General features: G+C 43.6%; 1 protein-coding gene across 1 annotated transcript in view; it reads right to left on the bottom strand.

Annotated features, from left to right (window-relative positions):
• Window positions 1-15303, bottom strand: part of SLC12A2 (solute carrier family 12 member 2) — a 394678-nt gene that overhangs the window by 263439 nt on the left and 115936 nt on the right. Inside the window, exons 3-4 of the mRNA XM_086961116.1 lie at window positions 7675-7750; window positions 7282-7377 (exon numbers count right to left, since the gene is read on the bottom strand). Of these exons, the coding sequence (XP_086817242.1) occupies window positions 7282-7377; window positions 7675-7750 (172 nt within the window). The remainder of the gene's footprint in view (window positions 1-7281; window positions 7378-7674; window positions 7751-15303) is intronic.

Here is a 15303-nt window from a genome sequence, read left to right as displayed (position 1 = left end):
TTTAAATGCTGTCTCACACACAATTGGATTTGTTGAAGGGTTACATTTCTAAGATACATACCTATTAATACTATCCTTCTGCCCTGGGGATGACGCGGACATTAATTATGCCTTGCACTTGCAGAATATTTCATTTCCTTTAAAGAAATGGCCCCCTTAACATTTCTGCAATACAGCTCTCGGCATGCACTTACACAGCAGCAGGTTACTCTCGGGTTTTAAGGCTACAAATACATAGAACCTCCCCCGTTTGAACTTCCATGAAGACTGCAGGAATGAGGATTTAAACTGTGGCACAATGAGATTAATTTCAGTATGTTAGTTTGCTTTTAGGATTTGCTTGAGCCAAACGGTTAAAAATACAAAACCTTTAAAAGAAAGCAAAAGCAGGATAAAGAAATGCACCAGTAACTAACATGAAAAAAACCGAAATAGAACCACCATAACATCTAGCAAGTTTTGAGCTACACGTTTTGAGATTTAAAGATTTTACATAAATGGTGTCCTTTGTTTTCTTTACATTTTGTGAATACCGTTTATAATCGCTAAATTTATACTAGTATCTTGAACTTATTAAATTAAAGTACTTCGTAGCTCTGGGATGGAGCTGTCCCGCTAGCATTACATTGATGAATGTTCTTGCCCCAGTGTTACGCCTAGCAGCCAACTATAGAGGCCTTTTAAAGCCACCAGAGGAGCGTGAGGGGGAACACATGGCGTGGAAATTCCAAAGTCAACCTACAAGTTGAAAAGTGCATGTACACTTAATGATATTATTATAGTAAAGTTAGAGCAGATAACAGATTTTGCACGCGGATGTGGGTAATGAACGAGAGGGTTGGACAGTAACTCTCCCTCTCTTGTAAGAAGTTTCTGAACTACTGGGTTTCAAGTCTGGGGAGATCTGGATTCCTTGTGCCGGGTTCAGGAAGCGTTTTGGGCAGTTATGTTAGTGCGCCAGTTCTTGCCGCTGTAAAGACAATAAGCAGCTTTTTTTTATATATGTGCACGTGGGGGGTTGGGCAACCAAGGCAGCTTCATCTTTTTACTTCTTAAATCAGTGTAAGAAAACGGTGTGTGTTGGAGGACCATCAGGTCAGTATGTTGCTGATATTGTGACTGGCATTAAAGGGAAGATGGCTGATACGAAGGTATCTTGCTCATATGCCCAGGATGACAATTTAAGTACATTCCTTTGTGCCTAGTGCCACCCTCCTGTGAATTTGCTGCTGTGCCACTGCCCTACAAATATACATCCTTTTGTAGGCACGATTACTGAACTGCACTTACTTGGACAGGCTGGGGCTGAATTAGTTGGCTGATCCTGGGTCAGTGTTGTGCCTAGACATCTTGGATGAGCAGTAGCTAGTCGATGTGCTTGGGCCGCAAGCAAGAATCCAATGATTATCTGCGCAGCCTAGGGAATCTGGTAGTGGCTTTGGACTGATCTCGGCATGACTGTCTCCTGAGCACTGCACTTCAGATCCAAACTTTAACTGCCCAACTAATTACCATGGTGAAGGAAGCAGACTCTTGTGGAAGAGCCAGATTGGGGAGACCAGTTCCGTGTCAAAGAAGTGTCCGGGCCAAAGGCCTCTAGTCAGTCTATATAAAAATGCAATCATATTGTGGGGGAAATACTTTCACACCATAACCATCCACAGCAAAAACTGTCTGCCTCTGGTTACAGACTAATCAGAAAATGTGTTGGCGCACTGAAGAGCGGCTTCTAGGCAAAGTCCAAATGTATGGGTCTGGGCATGTAGGGACAGAGCCGGAGCACAGCTTTACCAGAAGTCGAGACTGATTCGGCTAGTAGAACTATGGGATCCATGTTCTCCTCCAGCATCAGTGCTAGTGTCAACGAGGAAGGAACTGGCATAGATTGTTGTGCCAGGAAAGAAGCCCGCTCCGGAGCCAGAGCTGAACACAAAGTGGGTTCAGGAGGCACAGACGGCACAAAGGGTGACCCAATGGCAGTAACTAAACTGGAGGCCTTCCGGCACCGGACTTCCGGCACCCATGGGGCTCACACGTTCAGCAGAGGGAGTCATTAGAGTGTCAAAGATACAGAGCATGGCCTCCCGTAAGCACATTGATATGCAGAGGCTTCACTGACGGACACCAAAATTCATTGTGCATTATAATCAACTGCTAAATCACCTCCTCAGTAGTGGACCAAGAGCGAGACTGCAATGCACCTCGACATCCTTGTGACTTTTCAGAGGGAGGGTTGAGAGGCTGGGACAAGGCCCGCTTGAACAACTTGTTTTTCTTTTTAGGTTTAGAATCACCCAAAGGCTCTGATCAAGACAACGACTTGTCACTGGACCAGCCCTTCTTGACTGAGCAGGAGAGGCCCTTACGTGACTTTAATTGATGTTGGACGACACACAGCATGCTCTTGCGGTCTCAGGTCACCTTTGAGTGCATCAGTGCACACTTCTTGCATGACTTCGAGTCATGGCCCAACTTAGAACTCCAGAGACACTTTTTTTGAGGCGGGGGGAATCTGTCACAGACATGAGCACGCAACAGCCCCCACAAGAATTAGACCTTGTAATTTTAAGCGGCAACACACTGGATAGAAAGTCTGGAGAAAAAAGGACGAGAAAAAGTAGGAGCTAGCTCCATATCGTCATACAAATGTGTGGATAGACAGGAACAGACGTAGTGGCTATACACCTCTCCAGTCATCGCGTCTGGGGCATAGTGGATTCGACACAGAACCACACAACACAAACTTCGACATGCAGGGACTATGCTGAAAAATCCTCTGGATCCGGTCTGGTGCTTGGGGGTCTGGTGAGGAATCCAGAAGTGCCCACCAGAAAAACATTTTTCAGTACAGTTTGACCAACTAAAGCTTCTTGGCAACCTGAAGTGTTTACACAATAGTGTTTAGTGAATGTGCGTGGAGCAGACCATGTACCAGCTCTGCGGATAACTGCTTTTGAAATGTTCCCTAAAAAGACCATAGTAGCACCCTTCTTTCTAATGAAATGTGTCATGGGAACAGTATGTTGTGTATGTTCTGCTTCAACCTAGCACGTCTGTACGCATTTCACTACCCATCTTGAAATGCCATACCTTGATAAGGGATTTGCAAACAGTTGCTTAGATTTGCAGAAGGTTTTTGTACTGTTCATCTAGTATATTATAACCCTCCGGACATCAAATGTGTGCAATGCCCTTGCTGCTACCATCTTAGGATGTGAAAAGATGATGTTCGAAATCCTGGGTTTATCCCTAGGATGTCACTGTTTTTATGAACTTGTATAAAGGGTTCCTCAACTGTGAGCACCTGCAATTCACTAACTCTCCTTAGTGAAGTGACTGCAATTAGGAGGGCCACTTCCCAAAAGAGGAACTGCATTTCACAAGAGAGTGCCCTGGCTCAAAATGAAGGCCCACAGTCTTGTTAGTTCCACATTAAGGTCCCATGTAGGGGGAAATAGAGTCATAGGAAGTATAACTCACTTCCTTATTCAAAATAACTGTTTAAGGCAGGATTGAAGAGTGTTCCCTATTCTGTACATAGGCTGCACGCTGGCACATAAGATCGCTTAACAGAAGTGTAGGATGACCCAGTTTTTTTAAGCTGTAGCAGGTAACAAATAATATCCTGCATCTTTGCTTAGAGTGGCTGGACTGGCTTACTTTGTAGGATACAAAACCTTTTTGAAGTATGGCACGCCCACATGGTGGCTTGTGCGCCTCCCGCAGGATTTGCAACATACCTAAAGCAGTTGTAAGTAACCAAACTCTAAAACATCAGGTGGGTAATAAATAACTAGGTTTATTTCCTTGATGTTTAAACTTCTGAGCTGACCCACAATGCTGGGTTAGAAGGTCTAGCCTGATGGGAAGATATTTGTGTAGATGGGAATACATTTACAGTAGCATTGAATACCAAGGCTGTCTCGACCTTAATGTTTTATATCATATGTGGTAATGAAAATGAGGCAGTGGCAGTTGAAGAAAACCATTTGTAAAGATCACTGAGCAATTCATCCACAGTGCATCTGCCACGGAATGTGGGTGTGGCTACTTGGAGGTGAAGTTTGGCCATTTTATGTTTTTGGACGAGTCACCAGGATATATACACCGTTTTCCATTTTATTCACCTTCTCTTATGTATTGTTGTGCAATTGTGATATGACAATTGCGTAGAGTTGTATAACTGTGTACAATGAGATTGTTATTCCCGATAGGCTGTTTGTTTTTATTTATTCTTTGTTTGATATAGATTGAAAATATTGTATATGGGAGGAGTTAATACTTGTCCTGATGAAGGTGTTTTTTTTTTAAATCAGTCACTTCCACCGAAACGAGTCGACGTAAGATTAAGAAGGCAGACTGTAGATTGTGGAGACATTTGTCTTTTGAACAAAACAAGTGTTAAGAATAACTATTTTAAGGAGAACAAATGATTTGGATCAAATGTCTTTGCTTTCTCTATTGACAAGAAAATCTCTTTCTTGCATGTTTTTTCCCCAGCTTATAATTTGTGTATTTAATGTGGAATTGTTGTTTTTTAACCTTTGACTGTTTAACATTTGATCATGGTTTTTATCTTTTGTATAATTATAGGAGTTTTCATTGTAGATTAACTGAAATGAAAATCTTTTTTAATGAAAATAAATGCTTCTAAATTGTAACACTTGGCCTATTCAGGGTGTTGGTGTCTTGTTCTGGTGATTGAATGGGTTTGATGTGAGTTACTGTTTCGGTGCCAAACATTGCCGTAAGGGGGATTTCTCTTTGACTTTTTGTCTATTTGGTGCCCTACGCCCTTTCTGGAAATAGGGACCCTCTCACTTTGTGTGACATTTTAGGTTTTCTACAATAGTGGTTGTTGGCGAGCACCATTTTTGAAAGTAGATCTAAAGAATTTGGAGGTATCTGTTCCACTTGTGGACTGGCTCATGTGGCCACAGATCAAACGTTTTGTCCACCCCAGCCAATGATCCACTACAAGCTGACTGTGACTGAATGGCCCAATGCCAGGTGTTTTAGGCAAACAGAAACCCCACAGCCAGCTCCCACCACACTTTCTCCCCCACCACGGCTTTTGCGATGTGGCTATCTATTTTAATCTTTTCCAACATGCTGTCTAACAGCAGGCCAAATAGATGTTGTCCATCAAGCACATACATGCTCTTGTCCTCTGCCACTAGTTCTTAACCTCAACTGGATAGCCACCCCTAAAGTAAACTTCCTTGTTGCATCTGTCTTTTTACTTTCCCAGTCAGGTGGACAGGAGTCCCCTGATGCCTGGGTGTAAGCCCTCTTCATGGCCATATCTACAATCATATGTACTACCAAAAAGCACAGCAGTACATGCCCCCTGAACAGCAGACGGTCATCTTGGGAAAGTTAACACTCCTCCTCCGCCCCCATAATGACCACTAGAGCTTTTACTGGCTCCCTGAAATGTTCGGTGGCATACTTCATCATGCTTCCAGTTTTTTAAAAGGGTCATCAACTCCCCACAACCACCACGTACCACATGGAGCTCTATTTTGTGGTGGTCCACTGCTCCATGTAGCACAGCATGATACACTGTTGTGTCGCAGGAGAGTCACAATGAAATCCTCCCATGTACCGGCCGCCCGCATAGGTGGGTTTGGGTCAAAATAAGGGCCCTGAGAGTCATAGGCACACCCCTGGTTCTAGTCTGCACGATACAAGTGCACAGACTCCTGAAGTGATTTGGTGATAGTGATGTAGGTGTTGGAGGTGCGGGCGGAGCGATTGGAGGTGGATATGGTTAAGTTCTGCTAGCCTTGTTCTACCTTGTAATTAGAGAGAATTTCAACTCCTCGGGTAGCTGCTCTTCAAAAAAAAAAACTATTTTCATTGGTAGGGTTTAGCAGTGGCGTATGAGGCTTTTCAAATGGTTGGGAGGGAGGATCTCCTTAGATCAAGGACCTTTGGGAGCTCACTGGCGCTGGTGGGCTCACTCGACGTAAACCTAGATGACTAGGTCTTTTGGAGCAGGCATCAGGGCAGATTTTGACTCCAAAAGGTGCGTAATTTGAGACTCTGTGTAGAGTCTGCATCAGCTGAGGCTTTGAGCCATTTGGGCTGTGGCTTTTCTGGAGCTGAAGGAGACTCTCGATTCCAAGAGGGATCAGTGCCAGAAGCCAAGCACAAAAGGTCATGCCTCAATGTCCAACTCCATTAAGATTCATTCTTGACATCTCCATGAGTTCTCTTTAATTTAGTTGATCTTCGAGGAATGGCGGGCCTGTACACAGTCTTTGTCCTGGCCCTGGTGTCTTTCCGACCGGAGGTCTCTGGAGCCCTCAGAAGGGAGGACAATTGGACATAGTTCTTTCTGTGACTCTTGTACACTGGGTGGGACTTCATTTTGCAGTAGGTTTTGGCAATTTCTTTGGCAGACAGTGTAGGAGGCAGATCAGTAGGGTCTTTACGTTGCAATTTGTAATGAAGCCAGTGGCGTTCTTAACACACAATTGTCTTGTTTATGAACACCAGGCAAGTACAGTAGGTTACCCTCTCATGCTTTGGGGGAATGCCAAGGCCAGTGTGGTCCGGTCAAGGGCATCTGGTGTTAAACTTTGGGCAGAACAGAAAAAAGACAATCTGCACACTCCTTCTCTGAAATTTATTCTAGATAAAATCAGAGACCTGGAAGCAAACAGCTTTGATGCATTTCAGAACTGAATAGACAAGGTTACCAATGGCCCCTCTTGATGATTTTTCAGACAACAGAGCAGGATGAGACTTAACCCGAAGGGACAAAAAGATTGTGGACGGTCCAGAGTTCTTTCTGAAATGTCCAAACCAGATAAAGTATTTGTCCTGGTACACTGTGGGAATAGGAAGGAGGTACGAGACATTAAGATTGAAAACTTCAATCATGAACAGCTTGCAAATGTCTGCACCCAACTTAATAGCAAGATTATGTAGAGCATGTGATTTACAGCTGCACAGGCTACATATAATGGAATTATCCTGCTAATCCCTCAAAATTGGCATAGAAGAAAAGTCCTCCCTTTTTGTGAATGAAGATGATTATGCCATGCTAGAGTGACAGTTAAAAATCACCAATTAGCCATATACTGAAGGAGGCTGAAGATTATTCGACCTGCTACAGCACTCAATGGTAAGTAAGAACTTGATGAGCTTGAAAGATAATCATCCCACGCATGCAAACCATCAAATTTACCCTGAATTGTAACCTACTAAACTCCCAAGTTATTGGCTACCGAGTACATCAAGTGCTACTTCTATATAAAAATAATTATATACCTCCTCTTACAAACCCATTGGTCGCTATCGCAGACGTGGACAATCCTGTGATAGTCGTCACAACAGTGGCCATTGCAATAACTAAAACAGACAGACCTTGGAGAGAAAAAAAGAAAAATGTTTTACTGCTACTTCATTAGAAAAAACAGATGCTTGAAAGTTTAAAAAACAAAAGCAAATGGGACAATCAAAATGAAAAGCCACTTTTACCTAATACAAGAGAACTAACAATATCTAAACTAGCGACAGATTTGGCCAGTGACTTGCTCGTTTCGAATTTACGAGTTCCAACTCTACTCATCACTCTCCATACACATCACATAGCATGGGTAACTCGAAATTAAACATTTGTGCGTATTTAACTGCAATTACAGTGCAAAATATTACACGTACCTATCCCAGCGTGTCCAACAATCCATGACAATCTGATGAAGAGCATCACACCCCAAATATTTAACATACATCGTACCTGGGGAAGGGGAGGCGAGGGAGGAAAAGATTAATACGAGGCCCTGTCCACCAAAACACAGATCGTCACACGTGTAAAACATTACATGATCAAGAAAGATTTGGGAAAAAGACACTGGGAAAGAGGGGGTAATGATCTCAATAGTAAACAAAATCAGCATTTACAACAATTTGTTTTGAGCATGTAACATCTTGATTTCTACTTTGTGACCAAGTAAAGGAGCAGATTTAAAAATGCAACGTTTTTCTTAGAGTTCATAAGACTATAGGATCAGGGTATCACATGGGCAGCACATAGGGAATGAACATATGTATTCAGTGTGTGAAAAAATAATCCAATCCAAGATGCAAGAGAAATGCAGTGCGCAGCGGGAATAATGCCAAGCGACTTTGTTTGCGTGGTTTTAACAGTTAGGATATTCAAACCAACAAGGAGTGGAAACATTATTCTGATGCGTAGTCAAAGGAGGGTCGTAAATGCATGGTTTGATGTCCAGATAAAGAGCGATCATGAGGATGTGTGAAATCAAAGAAACTATTTTGTGCCCAAGAAGAGTTGTACAAACAGGATCAACTATGCATAATGCATTATAGAAAATTAAAGAAAATACAAATAAATAAAAACATTTGACTCACTCAATCCATTTGTAGAGCGCGCTACTCACCCGTGAGGGTCTCAAGGCGCGAAGGGGTGGTGGGGGGGCGGGGGGTGATGCTATTGCACGAATAACCAGGTCTTGAGGTGTTTACTGAAGGTGAGATGGTTCTGGGTCAGTCGTAGGTGTGCGGGGAGGGAGTTCCATGTCTTGGCTGCCAGGTAGGAGAACGATCTTCCTTCAGTGGTGGTTCTGCGAATCTGTGGGACGGTGGCGAGGGCGAGGCTGGTGGAGCGGAGCTGGCGGGTGTGTAGAACGAGAGGTGGTTGTTGAGGTATTCGGGGCCTATGTTGTGGAGAGCTTTGTGTGCGTGGGTGAGCAGCCTGAACGTGATCCTCTTGCTGATAGGGAGCCAGTGCAGGTTTCTCAGGTGGGCGGATATGTGGCTGTGGCGAGGGATGTCGAGGAGGAGTCGTGCGGAGACGTTCTGTATGCGCTGAAGGCGTTTCTGAAGTTTGGCTGTGGTTCCTGCGTATAGGGCGTTCCCGTAGTCCAGTCGGCTGATGACGAGGGCCTGGGTGACCGTCTTTCTGGTTTCGTGGGGATCCACCGGAAGATCTTTCAGGGCATGCGCAGGGTGTTGAAGCATGTAGACGAGACTGCGCTGACTTGCTTGGTCATCGTGAGGGAGAAGTCCAGGATGACTTCCAGGTTGCGTGCGTGGTCCGTGGATGTCGGTGCGGTGCCCAGAGTCATGGGCCACCAGGCGCAGTCCCAGGCGGATGGGGATTGTCCGAGGATGAGGACCTTCGTCTAGTCAGAGTTGAGCTTCAGACTGCTGTGCTTCATCCATTCTGCGACATCTTTCATTCCGTCCTGGAAGTTGGTTTTGGGGGTGAGTGGGTCTTTGATTTCAGTTCAACAATAGGAAATTAGGAGGCTCATTCTTTATACTTTACTTGATGCATACTTTAACAAGCATTGGCAAGCCAATAGTTCTGGCTTTAAAGGAATGTTGTATGGTAATGATACATTACAAGTAAATAGCATGTCAATGCAGAACGTGGATTTCAATCTCAATTTTAATCTGTAAACACAACATGCTCCCTTTATGACATACCGAGTAAGTCTGCCAAAGGCACTAGAAAATAAAACAAACTTACTGGTCACACTTTCAAGGGAAATCACTCTAGCAGTCATGTTACTCACCCTTTTATGAAAAGTGATCAGTCATTCAAATCAGCTTTACATCTATAAGTTAGTTTCCGGCTGACTCAGTTTATACAATTACTGCCATGCCCAGCCATTTGTATTATTTAAATCAATATGCATTGAGCAAAGGGACAACACCCAGGGTGTCAAACAGTAATTTACTTTCAGAATGTTAAGTAAAGGGCTATTTTAGGCATGCCTAATTACCTGGAATTCACATGTAAGACTTTGCTTAGTCGGTATAACTTGCTATAAAACCAACGTAGATGACCTACTGCTTTCTTTTATTTTAATTAACTCTAGGGCTAGACACACAGACCATTTTCGAAAGCTCTCTCCATTGTGACAGAGAGGAAATTAAGTCACTATCACAGTGGTTCTACTACACAACTTTCCATCCCCCTTTCAGAGGAGTAGAAGACAAACGTTCCAGTCAAATCTAGAAATCACAACAGTCACAAACAATTATTTGCAATGAAATAGGTCTTTCATTACGGATAGTTTGAGGTATTAACAAGAACTTATACTTTCAGTAATGCAAGACCTAGTGCATTGCAAATGCTTGCGTAGGGAGCCAGGAACCAGCATTGTATGTCTCAGTTCAGTACTGCAAGCTGCTCCTAGAGGTCCCTAATGAGCATGGCACCAGCACTGCAGACCTCTTCTGGTCACATACGGTACTGCACCCTGCAGAAGATATGGTAAATCCACCCTACCCATAATGCACTGCATGCAAGAAAGTACTACAAGTACATTCAAATAGCTATGTCCATATATACAATTAGTAACTTTGAAATGTGACAAAAGAATGTTTACATTAATTTTATATTTCGGATTAGGTTGTACTCTGTTTGGAGCTGTTGAAGAGAAATTTATACAGTTTCATAAATGTGAGATGTTCTAATGAGCAAAGTATCCACTGCCAGCCTAGGTTAGGACCAAGTGTTTCGCTTGCCTGAAGCCTTTTAAGAAAATAGAGCCTCGAAGCTGTAATTAAAACCTAGGGAGTAACACCACATGTAACTGGGGGGGTCCTCATGGGAGGTTACAAGGAGGTAATAAGGAGGGACTACTACGCATATTGACCAATAAAAAGCCACCATTTACAAAGGACAGGGACAGGAGTTAATTAAAAAGATACAGCAAGACACAGGCAAGACTTAACAAGCATTTACAATGCAATAGGTCTCGCAGCATTAAAGTTTGAGTTATTGGCATTGTGTATGACAATGCCAATAGTTATAACTTTTGCAAATGTGACACCTATAGAATTTGTAATGCAATATGTGTTGTATTTAAGTGACTTAGATGTATTGATATTACAAATAACAATGGCTTTTAATTTTTTTAAATAATTAATACTTAAATATAAGTTATTGTAATTGTCTTGCCTTCTGATCTTATACCTTGGGTGATAGCTATGACGATGATGGGAGCTTATGTGTGAGTCAGCCAGGTGTCTATCAAGATAAGCAGGTAATTTGAGTTGTGTGGAACACACAGTTGCCATAAACACCAGGACCTCAAACTTCCCACAAAGACTATAACTTGCTTTGCAAACTGGCGAGCTGTGTAAAGAGCACAGTGAACGTAATGAAGCCAAGGGGAAAAAAATGTGTTTGTCTATTCAAGTCCACAGAAGTAGGGATGAATAAGGCCAGTAAACGAAAAGTGCATGAAGCCACTAACCAGCAGAGGGACAGGGTGGTTGGTAAGTGACGCACATCTGGTGCTGCTTCCGTCTCCATGACCTGCTGTGATTTCACAAGCTGCACAAGTGAGACACAATTAGAGAACTGAAACAAGAATCGGTGCCCTCTTAAATTCACACCAGTGGTGGTTAAAATAAAAGACGAGTGCTTCCTGTCAAATATGCCTTCCAGCTTAAAAAAAAAAGTGAAAGCACACACCGTCAGCATATGTATACCGCGAATGTACTGGTAAATCGGCAGCGTGCATTCAGCTTAAAGAGCTTACTTATCTGGCAAAGTATAGTTGCAAGATTTGAGCACGGAAAAAAGAACACGGGAAAAGAAGGACGAAAAAGGCTGTTCTGCGTTTTTGCAACGTGTTTTTCTTGCAATGCTCAGGATATATAGCCCTGAGCGATAATAAAATAATTTGTAGATCTCTAAATTCGACTGCAGGTCTGTGAGCAGACTCAGTGCATTTTACACCCCAGAAACGAGTGCAACACCTCGCACGTTATCAATCCCATGATTTAAAAAAGCAACAAAAAAAAGGAAGCAGCCTGCTAAGTGCCATCGGTGACTGAATAAACAATGGTCCGTAAGTATTCTGGAGACAGCATACAAACATTAAAGGGGAAAGTATTCATGAACTGCAATCTGAAACACCCATTAAAAAGCTGCGCTTACTGTAGCCAGGGAACTTCACAAACAAAGGTGAAGGTTTGCGTTGGGTTTTACATTTCTGCTTTCGTTTTTCTGCTGCACAGACCGTGTAGCCAACAGTCAGCTGTACATTCTGTCATTACATTTTCTCAGCTATCCGCCGTCAGAAAATCGTTTTTGTGGGGGTCCATATATAGGCGCAGACCCCTTTGCAGCAGAATTATGCAAGTCCTAAGCTTTATTTTATACTGTTTGTGTGTAAACACATTTCACACAAATTAAACAAAACGTTTAGAGCTAGAACTGCAACGGAAATACGCGAGAGCACCCAACACAATGCGTGTTGATATTTTCTCCACTCCCTCCCCTCAATCCTTTTGTAATCTAATTCACTTACTTTTTTCATGCTAGCTTTCGCTGTGGAAGGCTTTCTTCCACCCCACATGCAGAGTTCCAAATAGAATCAGCCAACTAGCCAATCAGAGAGGAAGTTGAACCCTAGGCTTGCTGGAAGCTGTGTTTAAATACAATGGTTTGACATTTATTTGATGACTGTTCAGTGGAATTATGTTTTTTTGCTGGATTTTTATTCTTATTCATATCTGGAGAAAATCGCGTACGTCTGTTTTAGACCAGTATATACACACGAACAACATCACGTCATACAACAGCAGATGCCAACAAAAAAGTACGACAACTGTTTAAAAACGAACTGCATATTTATCTCTTAACTTATGCGTTCAAGGTTTCCCCGTCTCACGAGCATAAATCGGGTGTATATAGTTATACTTAAATTAAGATATGGAGAAAAAGTTACTCTTAACCTTCAGATTGTTTAATCTATCACATTACCCAAGTGTTAACCTCTTTGCTCTGTCTAAGCTGTCTCTCTTTTAACAAACAAGGGTGATTAAATCAGAGCTGGATTCACCTGCTGCTCGAAATGCCTGAGACACGCAGCTGCGGAGGGAGCGTCCTACGCTGGCTGGAGCTTTCAGCTGGACGGCTCTGCTGCGGCGGGCTCTCTCCTCATTTCAGGTAACAAGCATTGGCGGCCGCACAAGCATTTGCGGCCGCGAAATTAAATAAATACAAGCAGAAACAAGCGAAGGACGTGAGCATGCACCTCAGCTGTACGTGAGCATGCACCTCAGCTGTACGGGAGCAAGTCACGCTGTGCGCGTTTCCATGTGCCGTGAGCATGCACATCGGACGTCTAGGGAGCTCGTCATCACCTTCTGCGTCGCCTGCTGTTGCCGAGCCTGAGCCGCTAACCCTGCACACCTGAGGAGGAAAGACCGGCCTCGAGAGCAGCGGGGGACTCCTGAGTCAGCCCGGTGAGTAGGGGGGGGGGGACGACGTGTAAATACTGTGTTTTTGGTGCATCAGGCTAGCGAGACAGGAGATGGGCACTTCGAGTGTGTGGATGCGCGTGTGTGACTGTGTGTGTGTGTGCGCGTGAGCCAGTGAGTAGGTGAGGGTGTGTGTATGCAGTGTGTGTGTATGTATGCAGTGTGTGTGTGCCTGCGTGTGTGTATGCAGAGTGTGTGTGTGCAAACAAGAACTGAGAGAGGCATGGCTGACTCTGACTGAGAAGTGCACGGCTGGGGGGGCGGGGGCTGGGCGTGCGCGGTCACGATGGGCAATCGGCGCTCGTCCACCTGTGAAGGTCGCTTCACAGGCAACTCGGCAGCAATAGGTCTACGAGACCTAAAAAGGAGTCCTGAGAACTACTATCTTGCTGAAGCACAATTTAGGGTTTGTCAGAGGAAAGCAACTGCATCTAAATAATGTTCCTGGTTAGCAGGACCACAATAAGGAATACAGTCCTAGACATCACCAAAGTGACACCACTGGTGTAGGGATAAAGACCAAATGACAAGATGGAGTCTTCCAATGGGATTAGAAAGATTAGGAGAATTAAAGATTCAAATGAATAATGAAAAAGGGATTTAACCATGGCACTTTCCATCAATATATACACTTCAACACCTTTACTTGCAAATATTTATTCTAATCGGATCTGTAGGACAACCTTTTGGCACTAGATTTGCCAACAAGTGAGAAGCATTTGCAATGCAATAGGTCTCGCATTAGGAAAGTTTGAGCTATTGGCATTGTAAATGACACATTTTGTATTTATGTGTTGGTTTTGAAAATAGATACATTAATAGCATTGTCATTTACAATGTCAATAGCTTAAACTTTTGCAAATGTGACAACTATTGCATTTGTATTGCAATATGTGGAGAGTGAGTCAGTGCGTGAGAATGAGTGGGGGAGTCAGTCAGTGAGTGGGAGAGTCAGTGAGAGTGGGTGAGTCGGTCAGTGAGAGTCTGGACAGTGAGTGAGTGAGAGTGGGCGAGTCGGTCAGTGAGAGTCAGTTAGTGACAGTGAGTTAGTGACAGTGAGTGGGAGAGTCAGTTAGTGAGTGAGTGAGTGGGAGAGTTAGTTAGTGAGAGAGTGAGTGTTGGAGTGTCAGTGTGAGTAAGCGGGAGCAGAGCACGGCACCTTAGGCCCTAAATGGCTACATGTGAGCTGCCAATCAAGGCATAGTGTGACCGTCTGCTGGAAGAGTCATCAGCTGCAGCTCGTGGCAACACTCATGAGAGAGGAGGGTGGCCATTGGACAAGGAAGGTCATGAAAATAGCAGCGCCCTCTCAACCATACAGAGCAACGTGAGTTCAACAGGTCACTATGTTAGGGTGCACATAATATTACTTTGACGCACTTCAGAAAACATGTTACAATACTCGATTACCAAAAAAAACTTGCTGTGTTGTGCCTTATTGCCCTAATTAACGAAGCAGCTCTATATTAATATGTTCGTTCACGACCTCAAAATGCTTCTAGCAGGTAATTTTTTTAAAACAGTAAATAACACCAGAAAATAGTAATGGGAAAGCAGTTTAGTTGAACTGCTCAGCTTTACTTAACCTTCGCAGCGATGTTTTCTTAGCAAAGTATGTAATTGCAAAGGCGGACTGCTGATTCCTGAGAAGGCAGAAACGCGAGGCCGCGTTCCCACCGAGAGTGCGCAGCGACGAGGCAAGTATGCACTGACGCCTGCAGGGGTGTCCATGTCCCTCACCCGGAGGGAGGCATGTATGACTTCACCTTTATCGCGCAATCTGCTCTCCGAGGTCTAAGTGCTTGGCAGTTCCGCAATTACCATGAGAAATGAAATAATTTCTCATCTATGAAGTCACCAGCATTCAACGAACCTGACACTCGCCTGGCTTTTCAATCTTAAGGGACGGTCAGTTTGACTGCTCGGTCAATCTCCATCCAATATTTTAATCGGCATGGAACGATCTCAAAAACCTTTCTAGCTGCATACGCCCAACATCGCACTTAATTATATTTCCGACTTGTGCCCCAAAAATCTCTA

The sequence above is a fragment of the Lissotriton vulgaris genome, chromosome 3_1, assembly GCF_964263255.1.
Source record: "Lissotriton vulgaris chromosome 3_1, aLisVul1.2, whole genome shotgun sequence".
Taxonomy (NCBI): domain Eukaryota; kingdom Metazoa; phylum Chordata; class Amphibia; order Caudata; family Salamandridae; genus Lissotriton; species Lissotriton vulgaris.
Note: the sequence above shows the minus strand (reverse complement) of the source record. Positions and strands in the feature narration are given on the sequence as shown.